The sequence below is a fragment of the Vicugna pacos genome, unplaced genomic scaffold (assembly GCF_048564905.1).
Source record: "Vicugna pacos unplaced genomic scaffold, VicPac4 scaffold_21, whole genome shotgun sequence".
Taxonomy (NCBI): domain Eukaryota; kingdom Metazoa; phylum Chordata; class Mammalia; order Artiodactyla; family Camelidae; genus Vicugna; species Vicugna pacos.
In genome coordinates, this window is record NW_027328742.1 from 14,238,734 (window position 1) to 14,261,778 (window position 23,045).

The 23,045-nt window shown below is 36.0% G+C and overlaps 1 protein-coding gene and 2 pseudogenes across 1 annotated transcript; all 3 read right to left on the minus strand.

The window, feature by feature from the left end:
- Nucleotides 1-8,164: 8,164 nt before the first annotated feature.
- On the minus strand, nucleotides 8,165-9,092 carry LOC140694543 (olfactory receptor 5M10-like; annotated as a pseudogene).
- A 6,223-nt stretch (nucleotides 9,093-15,315) lies between these two features.
- Nucleotides 15,316-16,256, minus strand: LOC102534157 (olfactory receptor 5AP2-like; annotated as a pseudogene).
- Nucleotides 16,257-21,798: 5,542 nt separating this feature from the next.
- LOC140694503 (olfactory receptor 5AP2-like) lies at nucleotides 21,799-22,755 on the minus strand. The gene has a single exon (XM_072957720.1). The coding sequence runs from the start codon at nucleotides 22,753-22,755 to the stop codon at nucleotides 21,799-21,801; it is 957 nt and encodes a 318-aa protein (XP_072813821.1).
- Nucleotides 22,756-23,045: the final 290 nt, after the last annotated feature.

The window sequence follows — 23,045 nt, forward strand, 5'->3', positions numbered from 1 at the left end:
ATATTTAGCACAGACAGAGTAGCCATTAATTTTAGTACCATGGGATGAAGAAAATATGAGTAGAGAAGTTTAGTTTTTAGATTATAGTAAGGAAGAGGGAATTCCAACCATAAGCTTTGTTTATTAACACTAAGATGAGGTCACCTGATGAAATTGAGAAGTAGAAACGTGAAGTATGAAAGAGATTTGAGGAGCAGAAAGTCTAGGAAAGCCACAGATTAGGGAAAAATACTCATATTCAGTAATTTTAACAAGGATTTCTATTCAGAATACATAAAGTCCCTCCACTGTTCACTGATCAAAATACAAACAGACTAATTTTTAACAAGTCTAAGATGTGAAGAGATACTTCATAAAAGAAAACATGAATATCCAATAACCATATGAAAAGAATATCAATATTTATAATTGTCAAGAAAATATAAATTATAACTACCTAGACATACCACTTCACAACCTCATCAATTAAAGAATTAAAAAATTGCCCAACTATTGACAATGACAATTTAAATAACTGTCATAATACATCACTTGATGAAGTGTAAAATAATTCAACTTCTTTGGAAAACAAGTTCCTTCTTCTAAAATTACTTAAAGTGTTTTAGTCCCTTATACAACTATGACCCAGAAAGTATTAGGTTTTTATCCAAGAACAAAGAATATATATATCCACAAAGAAACTCACATGTTGGAAGATATATAGATAAACAAATTCTGATACATCCATATAATGGAACGCTACACAGAAATAAAAAATGAACAAAGCAATAATATAACTTAAATGAATCTCAAAACCATTGTATTAGAAGGAGTTAACTTCTGAATGAAGTGTGATGGCCTCCCAAAATTTGCTCTTCCACGAACACACTGGCAAAACTTGTCAGAATTAACTTTTCAGAATTCTGAATAGTAACTGAAGGCTTGAAAAAATCCTAGGAGTATTTATTCAACTAAAAATATCAGAATCTCACTGAGTGAGTTCTGTGGGTTTTTTTTTTTTTGCACCCTATTCCCACGCCCTCTCCCTACCCGTGTAGCAGCCTTGAAAACTTGATTTATGATTGCATGTCTGTGCACATCTGTCCAACTGCATTAAACGTTTCTACATTTTATTCTAAGTAAATTTACCTCACCAAAATTGACTTAAAGGTAAGTTTTACTTTCATCGAAGTCAAGCAGATCAAATTATTCACTAGATGTTTAATACTGAAGTACTCTTAATATACAATAGAGGCACAATGTTATCAGGAATCTTCTTAGCTATATTAAAACAAGTCAGAAGCTAAGCATTGAAATCTCAGGTTTTCTTCAAGCTGATTCTTCACCTGAACAGTTTTTTTTTTTTAAATTACATTAAGAATGGAATTCAAAAAGCTAACTGGCTTATCTCTGATCTCCACTCATTTACTTGTTTCCAGTATCAGGAAAGCCTGGAAGAAGATTGAGGAGGAGGAGGGATAAAAAGGGGAGGGGGAGGAGGAGGGGAGTGGAGGATGAGGGGAAGACAGAGGAGGAGGAGGAGACGAAGAAGGAGAAGAAGAAGGGGAAGGGGAAGTGAGAGGGAGGGGGAGAAAAGGGCTTAGATGAGAAGTTGTAAGTAGCAAATTGGAGTGGGCAAAAGGAATACTTAGGAGACTTCTTTCTGAACATTCATGACTCTGCTCCTCACCAAGTCTTAACTGCTCAGTGCCATGGATATGGTCAGCCCATGATCATCTGCATTACAACAGCAGAATGTCCAGGCCATTTTGCATTTGCCTGGTCACTCTCCCCTACCTCTAGGGGTCCATGGTGGCCACAGTGAAGGTGATACTGACCTCTTGCTTGTCTTTTTGTGGGCCCAACGCCATCAACCATTTCTACTGTGCTGACCAGCCCTCTTAATGTTAACGTGTTCTGACACTGAATGAAGCAAACTGCCCTGTTTCTGCCCACAGGGATTAACCTCACAGGTTCCCTCCTCATCATACTCATCTGTTACATTTCATTTTTATCACCATTATGAAGGTTTATTCCAATGAAAGGCAGAGCAAAGTCTTCTCCACCTGTGGCTCCCACCTGACAGCTGTCAGTGTGTTTTATAGAAACATGTATCCAAGACCACTAAATGAGTGATTTGTTGAACAAGTGAAAACTGTGGTAGCATTTGCATTTTTGTGGGTCCCAGGCTGAATCCATTTCTCCATAGCCTTAGGAACAAGGATGTGAAACAGGCTTTAAGAAGAATGTTTATGAGAAACCTTGTTATAATGGGGAAAAACTCTATTTCAACAGGCTCCCAATTGAAAAAAAAAGTCTAAAACAATAAAAAAAAACTATCCCTTTGAGGTGGGAAGCCCCATAAAAAGACTAGCAGGACCCCTGGGCAGGGCCGCTGCTCTCCTCTTAGCACCATCCGGTTCCCTGGCCCAGAGGTTCTGTATCACTTTTTGACTCTAAAGTGACTAACTTACACCTAGAATTCTATTGGTTCCCTGAGCTCACTTTCCTTCACTCTTGATTGGTTAGTATTCTCACTTCTGATTGGTCATTACTCTCACTTCTGATTGGTTATTACTCTCACTTCTGATTGGTCCACTTCCCTAACTTCTGATTGGTCCATTTGTAGTACTTCATTTGCATGGAGCTCACTCCTGATTGGTCTATTTCTACAAAGCTTGTTCCTGGTTGGTCAATTTCTGTTGTACTTTATTTGCATATGATGTTGCAAAGTGTAAAACTGGCAGCCTATAAAAAGCCTGTGTAAACCTACAGATGGGGTCTAGAGCTTGAAGTGTTAACTCCTTTGGGCCCGATGGCATAGTAAGTCTGAGTTCTCCAACTCTGCTGCTTGGTCTCCCCCGGATCCAGGATGCTGTCACAACTGAGCTGTAACACCGAGCTGTAACACATTTTTCTGCAACACCTTTTAGATCTGCCTGAATGTAATTCTCTGGGATAACAGTCATACAATATATATGTTTGCAGAGTTTGGGATCAGGTGAGTCTAATTGAAACAATGAAAGAGAAAATTGTTTGGAAATGACAGTTGATGGAAGCATAGCATCAGAAATGAGCTGTTTATGCTTAAGCAAAGTCATTGTTTTAGTCTCACTCAAGAACTTATTCTGGTAGATTAATTAGCATAAAGTTTCTTCCTTTCACTTCCTAGGTCAGCAATAATTAAGCCTGGCTGAGCCACCCTTACCAGCAAAGTCAAGTGTACTGCAATGTATTTTACGAATATGAAAATGATTTACTTTCACTGGATATATACATAGTCCCTTTCCTAGAAACTGATTTTCTCAAAAGAAACTCAAATCTCAAATTTTGATCATTTTTTTTACTGCACTTTTGGTACATTTCTTGGTCTGTTTCTTTGGAATATAAAACTATATATGTTTCATTATTTCAACAAAGAACTTGATAGTGTATATTTTTTAATGATTCCACAATTTATTTCATTGGTTTCTTTCAACCAAAACAGATTCCTTTCTCAATAAAGGATACCCAATTCTGATTTAGAATTTTCCTTTTTTAGAGAAGAGTTTTATATCATCTGTCCCTACAGCATTAGTAACTGTTCTTATATTTTACATATTACCTTTCATTTCTTATCTTCCCACAAAGAGTTTTGACTTAGCTGCTGCTCAAGTACACGTGAAGATTAGGTTTTAGTGTTTTACAAATAAATAGCAGCATACGCATGTTCCAGAGTGCCAGATATTCTTTGAAACTGGTCTTTATTGAAGAGCATAATATGGCTTCACATTGATATGTGACATTTTATGACATTACCTCCTTTTAAAATTTAGGGAGTTTTTAATTTTTTCCTTCCTTAAGAAAATCTTTAGCATATAAGTTATTATTTCTGATCATAAACTTTGTTAAGGCAGATTTCTAAAGTTTTATTTTTACTTCTCCTTATATTTATTTGTTTTTGGATGTAGTGATGTGTGAAATTACCAACAGTTAAGAGTACTCAAATTTTCCTACATCCTCAGTGAAACTCATTCTGTTGAGAGTCTTCATTTCATTGTGTACATGTGTGAATATATAAGCAGATATAAATTCAACACAGAAAAAATTGATCCATCGACATTATTTATTGGAAATCAGCTTTAATGTGTGCCACTTCATCTCGATGTCATCGTATGCTAGGAAACTGACAATGATGTTTAAGCTTGAGGAGATGGGAAAAAAACCTTTATGGATGAATTTTCTCTTGAGAAGTAAACTTCTGAATGAAAGAAAAATTTTGTTTTCCAGATTAAAACACTATGGATAGAGAATGATTTACTTGCCCCATCGCCTACATAACAAATATAAACTTATAGCTTTGTTTACAACCGAAGAAATTCAACCTATTCAGGAGCACAACAGTTTTAAGGGGGAAAATAATAGAAGCTTGAATTAGAAGACACCTGGATGACCATTTGGTTCAACACTTTCATAGAACAGGTTTTGAAACTCTGCTTTTTCCTACTTTCACATTTAAATTCTAATAATAAATAAAGACCCTTTAACTTTGCATCTTGGGATCTGGATGAATTGAAAATACGTAAGTTTTTGTTTGCTTGTTTTCTTGCCTATATAAGAAAGAATTGTTTATCATGGAAAATCGGTACATGGATATAAAAAACAAGTTTTATGTTTCCTTAATTCTCATATATTACAAAGCTGTCGAACACTTCTTTTTCCAAAAAGAGCTATGCAAAGTGATTTTCCCTTCCCTTAACTGGGATCTTCTTAATTTTACTGTCTATATATATTCTAATGCAAACTCTGTCACATAATATTCAAACTTTCCTCTATGATCACAAGCAACACAGCTTTCCAGGGTTTCTAGTTACATACAGCCAACCTCAGTTCTATTTGCATATGTCTATGCCTAACTGTACTGAATGCAGGAAGACCCCACTTTGCACAGTATTGTGGCCATGCAGATCCACACAAAGCAAAGACATTTCCAAGTTCCACCAACTTCAGTTGCAGGAGATCGTGCCAAGTGAGGTCTGCCTGAATGAATACATCACTTCTTTCCTTCTTCTCAGCTATAAAACAAATATTACTATGAAAATTTTATCTACATTTCTTTGTATGCCTGCAACACATTTTTTAAAAAATAGAGCTTACAAAGTAAAATTTTTAAAATAGGACTTACAAAGTAAAAGTATAGAATGATTTTAAGACTTCTGAAAACAACATTAAATTGATCTCCAGAAAAACTGTATATTATTATTTTTCCTGACACAAAGTATATAGTGCCAGTCATTTTGAACTCCCTTAAATATAGATACACAAAACAGTATGTAATTTCATATTTGTGATTATTAATAATTTTACTCATTGATTTCAGCATTTGGGGTTTTATTAATTTTTTATATTTAGCCTTCAACATTAATTTATATGATAACATTTTTTGTACTTCATATGATTTCTATGAGCTTATCATACATTAAGTTTACTACTTTACTTTATCTGGGGCAAATACTTCACCAAGGTATTAGCTGTCTCTTTTACCATCAAATTTGACTGATTTTTCCACTGTGCATTTCTCCACTGCAGTGACGCTCAGAAATATTTCCTTCTGATTATTTAAAAACTTAAGACATATTTTAACTTGGATCAATATAGAATTTTTTCTCAGTTTTTTGAAATTACTCACAGTGGGGGAATATGTATATTTGGAGGACAAGTCCTGGCAAAGGACAACATAGGGGTAAGAGTCTACATTTATACACTTTTGTGGGAAAATAATGTTGCATAATGGAAGTCTAATAAAAGGTAAAGTGCAAAAATAACTGATTGTGTAAAAAGTTAATAAATACACAGTATTAATGTACACAGGTTAAATGCTTTTCTCCTTGACTGTGGGTCACTTTACCAGCCAAAAATACTTAACTCTCCTACACCTTCCATCCCATCTCTGTGGGCTCCACTGCATACATCTCCCATCAGACTTGGGGACCAAACTAGAACAACATTACTAAGATATTTTTCCATGTTTTTCAAATAATCTATAATAGATATGTAATGTATGGAATGCTAGATTGGAGTTTCATGCTTGTATGTGCATATACTTTCTAGATTGAACTCTCATATGCATAATATCTTAGGTAAATGTACTGAATAGCTATAAATATCTGATTTGTGTTCTCCTAAGATGAATTTGGAAGCAAAAATAATAAAGATGGAATTTCTCTATCAGAAATTAAAACTTATTTTAAATCTACATTAGTGATAAGAATTTGGCTTAAAATACATAAACAAACTGGTAAAAAATAAGAAAAAAATTAACAGAAATGGATTCATTTAGGGTACAATGAAAGGTAACATCACAAATTGGTGAGAAAATAAAGGGCTGCTTAAAAGAGAGCAGGAAGAAATAGGTTAAAATGTCAGGGGAAAAGTTACATATTTTTATATATTTTCAGTATTTGTTTTTTATAATCAATATGTATTATTTTTGTAATTAAGTATGATTTAACTATTAATATTAATGGCATTAAAATGGTGTTCACAAAAATAGTCTGTTTGAAACATAAACCTTGTACTATCAAGTAAAAATCAATGTTCAAATTTGTATACAGCACATGATTACAATTTTATTTTATCAATTATAATAATATATGTGTATAAAATATTGAGAAGAAATATAAAAAAACACAAACATAAATAATCTTTTGGTTTAAGACATAAGACTCATACAAGTTATTTTTTCACATCTCTTTGTATTGTCTAGTTATTTATAATAAACGTGTGCTTTTATAATCTGGAAAACATATTCATAAAATGCAGTCTAGATAGATTTTCCAAATATCAAAATTGCCTGCTTTACATGAAACAGTGAGACAACTCTACTATAATGATGACAAATGATCATGTTTACCTGAAATGTCAGAGGAAACCCACATTAGGGGTTACTAGTCATATCCTCTCATCATGATCACCATGAACATGTATAGCAACAACCTCATCAGTTTATCATCCCAGCATTTGCAGAGTGTTAAGGGGTTTAATCACTGCAGTGTGAATTAGAAAGAGAGAAAATTTGGAATCAAGGGATTTGACTCTGTACTACTAAGTGGCTGAGTGACTTTGGGTAAGTCATTTAATCTCTCTGTGCCTAGGATTCCAAATGCTATAAATGGAGACAATAATCTTCTCACTAATTTCTTTGAGGATTAAACATGCAGTGATGTAAAAGTGAGCACTAAACTATAATTGAGTGTTACTTATGATTATTTTTAAATCTATTGATTTATATTCTATCCTATCTCTGAAGAATTTATGAGGCTGGTTCCACCCAAAGACCTAAAAATAAAAAAAAAATTAAATCACAAATAGATATAAATAAATAGAATATTTTAAAAAAGACAGAGGGGAGCTGTCATGATGGCAGAGTAGAGAGACTCACAGCTCAGCCTCTCCCACAAATACTCCAAGAATTACATCTACAAATCCACTGAATCACACAGAACACCTGCTGAACTCTGGCAGTGTCTCTCACTTTAAAATACAGGAAGATTCTCACAAAATCTGATAAACAACAAGTCCATACTGTATAGCACAGGGAACTCTATTCAATATCTTATAGTAACTTATGGTGAAAAAGAATATTAAAATGAATATATGCATGTTCATATGTGACTAAAATATTATGCCTTACACCAGAAACAGACACAACATTGTGAACTGACTATACTTCAATTTAAAAAAATGCAAAGATATCTATATATAAAAAGGAGAGACCACAAACAGATCAAGCATTTTGATTAAGACAGTGGCCAAAACTGAGTTTAAATCTGAGTCCTGAAAGTCACAGTGGTTCTCAGAACTATAAAATAAAAGAAAGCACATAATTATTTACACAAAATGTAAGTAATTAGCAAAATGTGTAAGTACTTTACAGTGATTTTAAAACACATTTTGAAAGAGGATTATAAATCTTGATATGAGAACATTCTGTTTGCTAAGAATAAGACACAACTCTTTGCTTAGCCAAAAGGAAGTTTGTTATAAGTTAAAGGAATGTCCCACACTAAACGATGTTGATCCTCAAAAATTGAAACTGGGAACTCTATCACAGACAGAATCCAATGTTACTCATTTCTAGGTTCTAAACACTAAGTTGTCACAGACACTTAGTCATTTTAAATGAGCAGATCCTTAAACTGCTATTTTATGAAAGATTTCTCTTAATCATCTGCTGTAAGGCTTGGATGACATCCCTGTTCCTCATACTGTAGACCAACGGGTTCAGTATTGGGCTCAAAAAACTATAAAAGACTGCGATTATTTTGGACTGCTTGACAGAATTCTCAGATGGGGACCTTAAGTATATGCAAAAGAGGGTTCCATAAAATATAGTGACTGTTGTCAGGTGGGAACCACAAGTAGAAAAGGCTTTGTGCCTGCCTTCTGTAGAGCTGATCCTCAAGATGCCAGGCATGATGAAAATGTAGGACAGGAGAATGATGAGGAGAGAGCTGCAGAGGGTAAAACCAACAACTGCAAACACTACCATCTTCTTGACTCAGGTGTCAGAGCAAGCCAGCATCATGAGAGGAGGGTCAGCACAGTAGAAATGGTTGATTTCATGGGAGCCACAGGACAGGTGGAAAGTCAGCAGTGCCTGAGAGAGCCCATGAAGGAAGCTACAAGAGTAAGTGACAGTGACTAGAGAGAGGCAGATGCTCTTGGACATCTTGCTGCTGTAATGTAAAGGGCTGCAAATGGCAACATAGAGATCCAACGCCATTGATGCAAGGATATAAAGCTCTGTGATCACCAGGGCAATGAAGAGCAGACACTGTGTGAAACATCCAGCATAGGAGATGGTCTTCTGATCTGAGAGGAAATTGTATAGCATATTGGAGTGATGTTGGATGAATAGCAAATGTCTACAAAGGACAGGTGGCTGAGGAAGAAGTACATGGGGGTTTGGAGGTGAGCATTGGTCCTGATCAGCACGATAATGCCCAGGTTCCCTGCCAGTGTGACTAGGCAGATCACCAGAAACACCCCAACAGGGTCTTCTGTAACACTGAGTTGTCTGTGAGTCCCAGGAGAATGAATTCTGTCACCAGAGTGTGGTTTGGGGAAGACATTTTCTTGTCCCTTGAAAAACTGAATAGACAAAAAAGATGAAGAATTCTGTCTAACCCAGACTCTGCATTTATTCCATTCTTGTATCATTTACTTTTGATCTATTTATCTCTGGGGAAATTACTCTTCTCAATTAATGCATCAGAATGTTTCCATAATTATTTTCACTTTATGTCTCTGTGTTAACTCTCTCTATATATCTCAAACACACACTTCCAAACTCTTTCTGTCTTAATTGTGTGTGTGTGTGTGTACAATTTTTACCTGTATTCTTGGAGAGCTTCATATTTGGTATTTTTTCAAATTTTGTGAAAAAGAAAGCCAAAGGAATAAAAATGAGATATGAAAAGCAGCAGATCATTTGCATCATTCAAGTGGACAAATGAAGGGAGCTGAATTTCTAGGTTCCCTCCAGCTTTGATAGACTAGTGTTTCAGATACAAAATAGAAGACACACTAAGTACAGCATTTTCACTTGAAACTCATATTTGTCTGGCTTAATTGCATTCAGAGGATGTTGAATTAGTAAATTTATCTCTTGCTATATGGCCAAGAAGGTACAGAATGAAGAATTGTTCTCTCTGCTTGGTAAATTCACCCACTCATTATTTATGTACACTGCAAATATTGATTTTTTTTCTGTTCTAAGTTCCGAGGTTACAGCAGTGAAGAAATTCCCCAGCCTCATAAGCATATATTGTAGGGGAAGGAATAGATACTAAACACACAGCCAAGGATTCACCACAGAATTTCAGTTAGAAGAAAATATTATGAAGAAAAATAAATGTGGGGTGCTTTCAGATGGCCATTCAGCAAAGGTCTCTCTGAGAAGGCAGAAATGGAACAGTAAATAAAGAATTCAAGTATCTGGAGAAAAATGTGGAAGTTTTCTTTGTCCCCTTTTTTTGCAACTAACATAAAAGAAATTTGTTTAGGGATGCACATTAGGATAATGTTTAAACATGGACTTAGTTCCCAGCTGTATCCACTGTCTCCGGTTTGTTAGTTTTTTTTTTTGAAGAAAATAAGATATAACTGGAAAAAAATGTGCATTAATAATTTCACCCTAATGCTATTTTATTTAGTTTTCACATATACATCAGAAAAGCCTGCCAAAGCTGACTTACTATATTTTCTAAAAACAAGGTGGGAAGATTTATAATACATTTCTTAGGAACATTCGCTAGAGTATTTTACAATAAATTTAAAAAGCCAATTAAAGTAGTTTATATTTCTCAAGGATATAACCTTTGATGTGTTGAGGCCTCAGATTCTTCTTTGAAGCCAAAATCCCTGCCAAACATCTGTGTATTCTGTTCACTATTAGCACCTGAGATCTTTAACACAGATTGAGAAATCAGCCATCAGTTTTATGGAATATGGGAGGAGGAGAATGTGGGTAGATAAGTTATATATTTTTAGTATATAAAAATGAGAGTATCCTCATCAGAAGGCTTCAGTGTTTCTCCATAAACACTGAGGTAAAGTCATCTAATAAGACTGAAAAGTAAGAATATGAAAGAGATGCAAGATTTGAGGAGCAGAGTGTGAGGAACAGAAAAGTGAGCCATGGGAGGAAGGAAGTCAGGGGGAAGGCTCATTTGGAGAGTGGCATCATGGGCTTATCCTGAAACCAATCTGCCCTAATGAGCTGATTTCATCAGTACTCTAGGAAACAAAGATGGGTTTGAGTATCAAGATCATTCATAAAATTGATGATTCATAAAGCTGGTGATTTAGGAGGAGGTTTCAAAGTGGAATGAAGATTATTTGGACAGTATCAATTCCTTGGCACCGTGTTTGTTAGAGAATAAGGAATCGAGAGATGACCGGGCTAGTCTGTATCTTCCAAGGCACTGTTAATTCCAGTCAACACAGTCATAGGAATTAAAAGTGTGCTCTCACCAAGACAAGAGAGAAATCTTTAATTATGTTAGATCTCCAAATGATGGGTTACACTGTAAGAAAGCAGCCAGTGAGATAAAGCTGTATAGCAATACAAAAATGTAGATTTTTACCAATGTACCACATCAGAGAAAATTTGAGCAGTACCATGTATTTTTCAAATTGAGGTGGAAAGACTTCTGTATCTCAAATTTGATGTGCTTTTTCCTGATTCTTTGTAAATATAAAATAATACAATTTAAAGAATAAAATCTATTGCTTAAAGATTCCCATGAAATAACAGTTTTTTGTTTGATTTTAGAGCTCATTATAGGATTGTAAAGTGCACATTTCCTGTTCCCTTAACATGGAGAGTCCTTGTTTTACAAAAAAAAAAAGTTGAAGATTTGGTCCATCTTTAAGCAGAATGTCAGCTTTTAGTTTGAAGGAAAATTTTTCCTAAAGTACTTATGTATGTGTTTTCTGATATGCTTTAAAATACAATAGCATTACAATAATCATAACATTTACAAAAGCTTTTTACAAGAGATAGGACTACTCGATAGTAATTGAATGGGTAGCTGAAAGGTAGTGTATTTGCTCTTTCAGATCTGGAAGGGCAAAGTATCAATATTTTTCAGTATGGGATCCCTTATCAGAAATCCACAACAAGAATTTGATGCTTATTTTTTTATATATCATGATGAATAAGATTAGAGGGCACAGACTTTACCCAAATGTATGATGCTAACTCAAAAAAAGGGTTTTATTCATTCTCATTTTATTTTCTAGAAAGTCTCCAGATGATTGTGTTTAAATTATACTTGAAGACATGAATTCCTTCCTTAATATCACTCTGCTTCAATTCCAATGACTAACTGATGTGTGTCTGTTAAAAGAACACTTAATGACTTTAGCTACATGAATGTCACAGCAGCAGCCTTATAGTTGGAAACATCCCACTGCCATTGTAAATTTGTTACTTGTGTTTTTGTGATTATTTAATTGGCTTATGTTTTGAGTTGTAGCAGATTAAACATTGTACTGGAAGCTCTAATCTATATAATAAAGTTATGCTGATTGGAAAGGAGAAAACAAAATTATGTTATTCACAGGTCACATGAGAGTTTACATAGAGTCTCCTTTTAAAATAAGCAAAAGAAATATTAACTAGAATTATTGTGCTAAACATTTTGCAATATATACTAACATTAAATCATGTTATACATCTGAATATTTTTTAATATGCAAAAGTAAAATTAAGGGTATGTTTTGGAAGGTCACATGACTACAAGATCAATATACATAGATTATTTACATTATTATGTAGAAACCAACCACAACTGGAAAAAAAAGTAATATTTCTTATAATAACAACAAAAGCATAAACCACTTAAAATGAATATTAAAAAACTGGAAGAGTTAGAAACTTAACTATAAAACACTGCAGAGAGAAATTAAAGAAGACCTAAAGGATGGAAAAATATATTTAATTGTTCAGAATATTTAATATTTTTAAGTTGCCATTTTTTCCAAAATCGATTGATAGTTTTAATGCCAGTCCAGTCTACATTTCAATTGGCTTATTTTTAATGGATAAACTGATTGTAAAATATATAGAGGTATAAAAAAGATTTATATTCATCAAAACAATTTTGAAAGAGAAGAAAAATTATTAAATAATTCACACTATCTAATTTTAAGAGTTAACAAGAAACTACAGTACTCAAAACAATGTGCAGATCCAAAGATAGCAAACAGATTAATGATACAGAATAGAAAATCCAGTAATATGTCCACTCATATATAGTGAATGGATTTTAGAACAAAAGTATAAATGTATTTCAATGGAGAATGTTATTGGAATAATTGATATCTATATAGAAAAAAATTAACTTCAATCCCTATATCACCATAATCAAATATTTCTATATTAATTTGATGTGAATCATAAGACTAAATGTAAATGCTATGTCTACAAGTTCTCTTGGGAAAGGAAAAATAGAAGAAAGTCTTTATAATCATGAGGTTTTCAAAAATTTCTTAGGAAGGACAGAAAAAGCATTAATTTTGACACAAAAAATATTGTGACACAAAAAATTACTACTATAATTGCTTCAGGGCACCACAAACTGTTCCCATATAAGTAAAATTAATCAATATTGTGTGTGCTCCGACTTCTCCACTAACCAGTATTCCCCATCTCCTTCCCTCTACTAGGGCTTCCCATTCCTTGAGAAACAATATTGGAATTAAGTTAGCTAATAACCCTACAATAACACCAGACCCAGAAGATCTAGCTAAAGTAATTAATGAGGACGACTATACTAAACAACAGATTTTCAGTGTAGATGAAACATCCTTATATTGGAAGATATCAGCTAGAACTTTCCTGGTTAGAGAGAAGTCTCTGGCTTAAAAGTGTCAAATGACAGTATACACAAGATCTTATGGTAGCTCACAGAGAAAAAAATGTGACAATGAATATATATGTGTTCATGTATAACTGAAAAATTGTGCTCTACACTGGAATTTGACACAACATTGTAAAATGATTATAAATCAATAAAAAATTAAAAAAAAACAGAAAGTGTCAAGTGACAGGCTGACTTCCTTGTTAGAGATTAATATAGCTTGTGACTTAAAATTGAAGCCAATGCTTATTCACCATTCCAAAAGTCATAGGGCCCTTAAGAAGTACACAAAATCTACTCTACCTGTGCTCTATAAATGAAACAATAAAGCCTGGAGGGCAGCACATCGCTTTACAGTGTGGTTTCTGACTATTTTAAGCCCATTGCTGTGATCTACTGTTCAGAGAAAAAACTTTTTTTTCAAAATATGATTACTCAGCAATGTTGCACCTGGTCACTCAAGAACTCTGATGGAGATGTAAAACAAGATTAATTTGTTTTTAATGCCTGCTAACACAACATCCTTTCTGCAGTCCAAGGATCAAGGAGTCATTTTGACTTTCATGTCTTATTGTTTAAGAAACACATTTTGTAAGGTTATGGCTGCCATCGATAGTGATTCCTCTGATGGATCTGGGCAAAGGAAACTGAAAATCTTCTGGAAAGGATTCTCCATTCTGGAGGCCATTAATAACATTTGTGATTCTTGGGAAGATGTCAAAATATCAACACTAGCAGGAGTTTGGAAAACATGGATCCCAACCTTCAAGGGATCCACAAGTCTGAGGGGTTCAAGATTACAGTGGAGGAATAACTGCAGATGTGGTGGAAACAGCAAGAGAACTGGAATTAGAAGTAGGGCCTGAAGGTGGGACTGAGTTGTTACAACTTTATGATCAGAATTTAATGGATGAGGAGCTGCTTCTCATGGATGAGCAAAGCAAGTGGTTTCTTGAGATAAAATCTACTCTTGGTAAAGATGCTGTGAAGACTGTTGAAATGAGAGCTAAGAATTTAGAATATTACGTGAACTTAGTTGAAACGGCAGTGGCAGAGTTTTTGAGGACTGACTACAATTTTGAAGGAAGCTCTACTGTGGATAAAATGCTATGGAACAGGATTGCATGCTACAGAGAAATTGTTTGTGTAAGGAAGGATCAAATGATGTGACAAACTCCATTGTTGTCTCATTTTAAGAAATTGCCACCTAATATTCAGCAGCTGCCATCCTTATCAGTCAGCAATCATCAACATGGAGGCAATACTTTCCTCCAGCAATAAAATATGACTCACTGAAGGCTCAGATGATGCTTCACAGTTTTTCCAAATAAAATATTTTTAACTAAGGTATGTACATTGTTTCTTAAAGACATAATGCTATTGCACACCTAATAGACTATAGTATAAATGTAACTCTTACATGCATTGGGAAACCACAAAAAATGTGATTTGTTTTATTGTGATATTCACTTTATTAGAGTAGTCTTGAACCAAACTCACAATATCTCTGAGGTATGCCAGTACTGGGTTTTATACCTCTGAACAGGGAGTTGAAATGGGATATTTGGTTATTTTCAAGCATGTAAGCTCTGTGGAATAAGTGGGATTTATGCAGAGTGACCGTATTCCCCAGGATGCCTGAGACATTTGGTCCAACTCTGCTATCAGATAAAAAGCCTCACTGGGGGATGTCACAGCTCAGGGATAAAGCACCTACCCAGCATGCACGAGGTCTTGGGTTCAATCCCCACTACCTCCAGAGGTTAAAAAATTAATAAATAAACCTAATTACCTCCCCCAAAACATAAAAAGGAAAAGAAAAATTTAAAAAGCCTCACTACAGAATGAAATGGACCCAGGGTGAATGGAAGTGGACTGGTCATTTCTAAGTTACCTCCAAGTCCTAAAATCCCATGCTTTGATGATTCTAAGTACAGAGGCAAAAAGAGGTTGTTTTAAAATTTTTACCTAAGGAAATTTTGACTTCCTTGTTTCTCAGACTATAGATGAGAGGTTTTAACATGGGGATGACCCCTGCATAAAACACAGACACCACTTTGTCTTTGTCCATCACATAGCTGGAGCTGGGTTGCAGATACATGAACAGGATTGTGCCAAAAAAGATGGTGACCACCATCAAGTGGGAAGCACAGGTGGAGAAGGCTTCGTACCTCCTGTTCACTGGATGGATCCTCAAGATGGCCATGAGGATGTAGAGATAAGAAGTGAGAATAGTCAGGAGGCAGCTGTCAGTTCATTAAAACTGGAAAAAGCAAAAATGAGAACTTCATGGACATGTGTGTCAGAACAAGAGAGTTTCAGGACAGGTGGAACGTCACAGAAAAAGTGGTTGATGACATTTGAGTGGCAGAAAGACAGTTGGAAGGTAAGGCCAGTGTGAATGGTGGCATTTATAAAGCCTGAAAAATATGTGGCCAATACCAGCATGATATTAAGATGGGGGGACATAGTGACTGTGTAAAAAAGAGGCTAGCAGATGGCCACATAACAGTCATAGGCCATCACGGTCAACAGGAAGCCCTCAATGCCAGCAAAAGAACCAAAAAAGAAGAACTGAGTGGCACATTCATTGAATGAAATGACTGGGATGTCCACCCAGAAATTTACTAGCCTATTAGGGGCAATGACAGAAGAATAACAGAAGTCAACAAGGGGCAGATTGCTGAGGAAAAAGTACATGGACGTGTGGAGATTTGAGTCAATCTTGATTAACAGGATCATGCCAAGATTTCCAAGCACAGTGATCATATAGATGACTAGAAATACCATAAAAAGAAGAAACTGTAGGTCTGAATGATTACTGAATCCCCAGAGAATAAATTTAGTCACTGTTGAATGGTTGCTCATACTTTTGTCTCTGAATAGATGATTCATTTGCTGAGATAAGAAACCAAGGAAATAAATTACACAAAAATATCAGGGGAATCAAACAGCTTGTTTTTTGCTGTAGGTAAGGTTATTTCCAAGATGTCCTAAGAACATGAAAAAACCTCTTTTCTTTTTTACTATCAAAAAACAACAACAAAACAAGGTAACTAAACACTAAAGTAACTTACTTTATTTAAAAATGAATATTTATGCTCATGTTTGTGTGAAGGCTTTGATAGTCTATCTTTCTATATCCTAACCTACTGCTCAAATTTTATCTCCTCCCCTCTTGATCATACTACCTTCACTACCTGTCATCCAATTCCTCTGCATTCCTCTTGCAATTAAATGTATGATACAGTTGAATAGACCTGCTGTATCCAGTTCTATTTTTCCTGTTTTCTCCTAAACCCACTCTAATCAGGCTTTCATCCCATCACTCCACAGAAACTGATCTCTTCAAAGTCATCAGGAGTCTTTATGTTGCCAAACCCAGTGGTCAATTCTCAGCCATCATTTTGATCTATCCATAACATTGGGCAGAGGTGATGGCTAACTACACCTTGAAAAAGTTCCTTCTTTTCCAGGACACCAGACTCTGAGTGTCCCTCTTACCATGTGGTTGTTCCTTCTCAGTCTTCATTTATTCCTCTTCTTTTCTCTGACTCTTAAGGTTGGAGTCACTCAGAACTCACATCTTGACCCTCTTCTCTGTCCTGCTTACACTCTACCTTGTTGATCTTACTCAGTCTCATGACTTTAAATTCTGCCTACGTACTTACAACTCCTGAATGTACGTATTTAACCCTGACCTCTTTTCCAAACTCAACTTACAATTTAGTTGCTTACTAATGTCTCCACATTAATATTGAATAGTGGCTCAACATGACCCAAATCTGATTTGCTCATGACCTCCTTAAATGTATTCCAAGTATAGCATTCCCTGTCTCAAGCCAGTGACAGCTCTCCACTCATATTTGTCCAAATAAAATTAAATATAAATAAATAAATACTAGAGAAATCATTCTTTCTTCTTTCCCACACACTCTATAACCAGTCTCTAAGATAATTATATTGTCCCTACCTTCAAGATATCTATATCAAGAATCCAACAACCTCCTACCACCTCCATTCCTATCGTGAAGGCTCAAGCCAACATCATCTTCCACCTACATAACTACAATAGTCTTTTGACTGATCTTTCTATCCCTAAACTTGGCTAAAATATTATCCTGTAAAATACCACTTTTAAAAATTTACAACCATTTTATAAAGCTCTACTTTATGCATAATATACAAATACAATTTTTATATGTAACAAACATATAAATTGACATAAATGGAATATTAGCCTATACGATATATATGATCCTATATGTATGTGTATGTGTATACATATGTGTTTGTGTATATGTAGATAAAGGCTGAAAATTGCAGTCATTTTCTCAACGGGTGCATAAAAAGCATAAAATAATTTGCTCTTACACGCACACATGCCAGGTATTTTGGCGCTCCTTCCGCACAAAATTAATTAAATTTTCCTGCTTTATACACACACACAAATTCATACCACATATACATATATTCGCACACATATGCATGTATTCATATATGTATGTGTATGCACATGTTGAATATTTGAAAAAAAATCATCTGTTATTAGTCATCCTAAATTTCTCTCTTCTAAAAAATCCAGGTTAGTTCAGTTGATACTATTAAATTCAGTGTTTCAAACATATTGCAATTAAGATATTTAATCTTAATTACTTGAATGTTTTTTGAGTCCTCCTGGAAAATTCTATACCTCAACACTTTGAAATAAATTAAATCATCTTACCTTTTGTCCTTAAAACAATATTCCCAAAGTAGTGGTGTCTATTTAGTTTAGTTTTATTTTTTGGGTATTGGAGGAATACAAGTTTTCTTCCTTACAATGTGAAATTCATAGCTTTGATGAAAATGGAAGTGGCATCACATATTCAGCTGTGGTAGAATTAAGGCATAGTTATGAAATTAAGCATGAGTAAAAGGAGTAGAAACAATGCTGCTTCTGAATCTGAGGCAGAAGGTCAGCCTATTAAGTTTGTGACAATGCTCTTGAGATTTAATCATCTCTGCAAAACAGGAAAAAGTCTGAAGCTTGAAATGTGCTAATCCAAAATTAAGACATTCATTTATTTTTCACTCAGATAATTGAACTACATTCTCCTCAATGAACCATCTATACTCTGGGGAGTAACTTAGGCATTGAGAGAAATACAAAATCACTTTTACAGTCTTGAACCTCCATTGTGCACAACATTGAATTAAATGGTACAGGATTGATTAGATCCTGCCTCTAAATTTCAGAATTGCACTTAAAATAAAATGTCTACTCCTTTCTATTAGAATATAATTCACATCGCACTCATTAATTCATTCAACAAATATTTAGTGAATGTGTTTTATGTAGCAGAAGCATCCTTGGTATTGATAGAGTAGTCAACAAAGTCAATCTTGTTTATTTCTTCATGCAGTTTTCAGTCTGGGGTGGGGGAAAGCAGCTATTACAAAGTGATATGAAAAAAATAAAGTCCAAGGCCTATTTATCAGCTTTCTTTATTATTCCTTTTGTAAACCAAACAGGGTCTTGCCTCAGGGCCTTTGTATTCACTGTAATTATACATGTAAGGCTCTTCCACAGACATTCATGTGATGCTCACCCTACTCAGGCCTTGCTCAAGTATCATTTCCACAGTGAGCTCATCTCTGACACAACCAGTCCCTATTCTCTTGCCTGCTTTAACTTCTTTAAAGCACCACTCACATCCATGTCACACACACACACACACATAAATGCCTATGCACACATAAACACAAATTAAGTACAATGATGTCTTCCTCATTTGAATACAGGTTTCATGAAATGAGAAACTTTGTTTTCTCACCTGTATATCTTCAGTTTGTATTACATGCTGATTTTTCCACTAATAGTTTGTTGTTGTTGTTGTTGTTGAGTGGAGTGGGGAGGTGTCTGGATCAAGGTGGCAGAGTAGGAAGATGCTGAGCTCACATCCTTCCACAGACACACCAAAACTACAACCACAGCAAAACACCTGTCTCTGAGAACGACCCGAAGACCAACAGAGCAGACTGCCTACAACTAAGGATATGGAGAAAAGGCTACATGGAGATGGGTGGAAATGGCAGAGTCATGGTCTGGTCAGAACCCACACTCTGGTGTGGAGACCCAGAAGCAGGAGTGACATCACAACCTCAAAGGTCCAGTCTGAGGGGTGAGGGGTCTGGGACTTACATCTGGCTCCCCAGCATGGGGGCCCTACACTAGGAAGATGAGCCACCATAACATCTGTCTTTGAAAACCAGCAGGGCTGAGGTCTGGGAGAGCCAGAGAGCTGTGGGAAACTGAAATTTCATTCTTGAAGGGCTTGCAACAAACTCACTACTAAGTCCCAGTACAGAGGCAGCAGCTTGAAAAGTGTCAGAGACACATGAGAAGAAGATCCATTGATTAATTTTACAATATGTGCCAGAGGGGCAGGGATCTAGTGAAACTTTCCCTAGTAATGAAAGTGCTAGTTGGCACCTATTTTTTTTCTCTCCCTCCACCTACCTGGCTCAGTGCTGGCAGGACTGTTTCTGTCACTCTCCATCAACCTAACCAACAACACACACCCTTCCCCAGCATTCTCCTGAGGACCAGCTCACTCAAGCCCCCTACCATGGACAGGTTCTCTAATCCAGCTTCTGTTCCACCCCAGCTTGCAGGCAGCCCCATCCAGTACTAGCACCCTTCTTGGCTCCCATCCTGTCTCACCCACAGGTAACCCCACCCAGCACTGGCTCCCACTCAAAGATCAGCAATAGAAATTGGAATACTAAGGGTTTTCTCTAACTGCACTAAGTAGCTTAAGCGGAGGACATGGAGAAGTTAACGATTAAGTTTAACTGGTTGGGATTCAATCAGATACATACATGAAGAAAATGTAGAACCATGGAATGGAAAGAGATTGAGAATGAGTCATTATATAATGGACCATGGAATCTCAGTTGGGCAATCAATGAAATGTGGATATAGGAATAATGACAAAATATCACCTTTTCCTTTTTTAGATTGGTGAATAAGAAACATTTAAAGGATAGATATTATACTGGAAGAGTTAGAATAAAAGGGAGCAGGGAGGAAGGTGCCAGCCATGATAGTTTTGAATATCTTTGAGAGAAACCATGGTTAGTAGTTGACAGAGGAAGCTGTAGGGAGACCAGAAAACTGTTCTGGGTGAATAGGATGAGTTATCTCTTCCTTTGTATTCTCTCAGAAGTTTTTCAGGGATGAGGTGGTCTTACCTGGAGCATGTGGCGCACTAGTGTTCTCTGCTCTTGTCTTCTGTAGATAGTGGGGTGAACAGAAATAGGAAATAGACATTTACCTGATTCCAAATCATTATTTAGTCCTTCTTCAGTATGCCATACTATCAAAGAAGTCTTTTTTTTCCCATTGCTGTAAGATTGACAGCCCCCAGCTTTATAATAATAAGCTATAGATAGATAAGTTAATTTGATAAATGTTTATTGAAAACTATCTAAACTTTGACAAGGCTAGACATAAAATTTTAAAGTGCTTTAACTTTGAGATCACTACCCTCAAAATATTCCAATTCACAAAGTCAGTAAAATATTCCCCTGCTATTGGTGTGGTATCCATGTTACTATAAGACCCAGTAACACTCTTTCTTGTGTATTGTTTGGTACTCCTGACATTCATGTGAGGGGAATAGTGTCACTATTTATAATGGATGCTGAGATACAGTGTCCAGATTTGCCTTTCAGGGTTGAAGTATTTATTCCCCCAGCTTCTAAGTGTATTGGCAACTGATATCTCACAGCTGAGTTCCACTCGGAGTAATCTTTGCTGCATGGAATTGTCATGCCCAAGACTGTACCCCCTTCCAGTGGGGGACCCGTATCCAAAACTGGTCATTGTGGCATTACAAATACCTGGCCCCTTTTTGACAATTTGGAATATATCTAAAGGATCATCTCAACCCCAGAGTTCTATGTGGAATTGGCTAGGTACTCTGTTGTGACTTCATCACAATTCAACTTCTACCCAACCCTGATTTTCCTACTCCCTTACACATACTATTCCTGGGAACACTTTCCAATCAACTCCCTGCATGCAAGTATCTGTCTCACAGTCTGTTTGCCCAGGTCCCAATCAAAGACACCAATATTTGTAAATAACAAAACTGAGAGTGAAAAAAGCCAAATATTGGCATTGAGACTTAGGCCCAGGTCAGCCAATTCCAAGTATTGATACTTTACCAGACACCGTGCCCCCCACTATGTTGATTCATCCTATAAGTCCATGAATACACATTTAAGACACCAAGAGATTAAGAAGCATACCTCACTTTAAACAATCTACCTTAACACAGAAAAACAGCTTAAGCAATCTGACGATACAATTAATATGAAAACATATTTTCTTCTACGTAACAAGGTGATGTGTAATATGGCTTTACAGTATCTGTTTCTGTAAGATCTTCTGAAGGGCCCCTTTCACATCCTTATTTTTCAAACTGTAGATTAGAGGATTTAGCATAGGGATCACTACTGTATAAAAGACAGAGACAATCTTGTCCTGCTCCATTGAGTAGCTAGATGTAGGGCGCAAGTACATGAAGAGAATTGTCCCAAAGAATATGGTGACAGCCATGAGGTGAGAGGCACAGGTGGAGAAGGCCGCTTTCTGCCTACCCTCTAATGAGGGCATCCTCAAGATGGCAATGAGGATACACAGGTAGGAAACAAGGACAATCACAACACAACTGATGACATTAAAACTGGAGAAAGCCATGGTCACGATGCCATTGATGTGGGTGTCAGAGCAAGAGAGTTTGAGCAGGGGTGGAGAGTCACAGTAGAAGTGGTTGATCTTACTGGAGCCACAAAAGGATAATCTAAAAGTTATTCCCGTGTGTATGGCTGCATTCCCAAAGCCTGCTAGGAATGAGGTAGTCACTAGCAAGGAGCAGATTCTCCCAGACATGAGAACTGGATACAGCAGAGGGTTCCAAATGGCTGCATAGCGGTCATATGCCATCATGGCTAACAGGAAGCATTCAGTCCCCAAGAAGGAGCCAAAGAAGTAAAACTGGGCAGCACATCCATTAAAAGAAATGATCTTATTTTCAGACATGAGGTTCACAAGCATCTTAGGAGTAACAGAAGAAGAGTAAGAGGCATCAACAAAGGAGAGGCTGCTGAGAAAGAAGTACATGGGGGTGTGGAGACAGGGATCAATCTTAATTAGCACAATCATCCCCAAATTACCCACCATGGTTGCCGTATAGATGAACAGAAACAATCCAAAGAGGACAACTTGTAGATCTGGATTGTCTGAGAGTCCTAAGAGGATAAATTCTGTCACTTCTGTTTGATTCTCACCTTGGATCTCTTTCATATGCCTGATCATCTGAGCTGCAGTAAGAGAGAAGATGGAACATGGCATTTGGTCAGATGGATACATGACAGAGCTATAAACATCATTTTACTGGTATGTACACATGCAAATTCTAACAGAAGAGAGCAAAGTGAAAAACTTACTATGAAGTGTGTTGGACTTGATGCCAAGTCAAAAGACATGAAAAGACAGTTGAGTTCTAGGTTTGTTGCACACTAAGAAATGACCTTGACATGAGTGACTTAATATCCATTAACCAAGGTCACTTCTGGCATTAACTATTTATTGGGTAATTGCAGGAA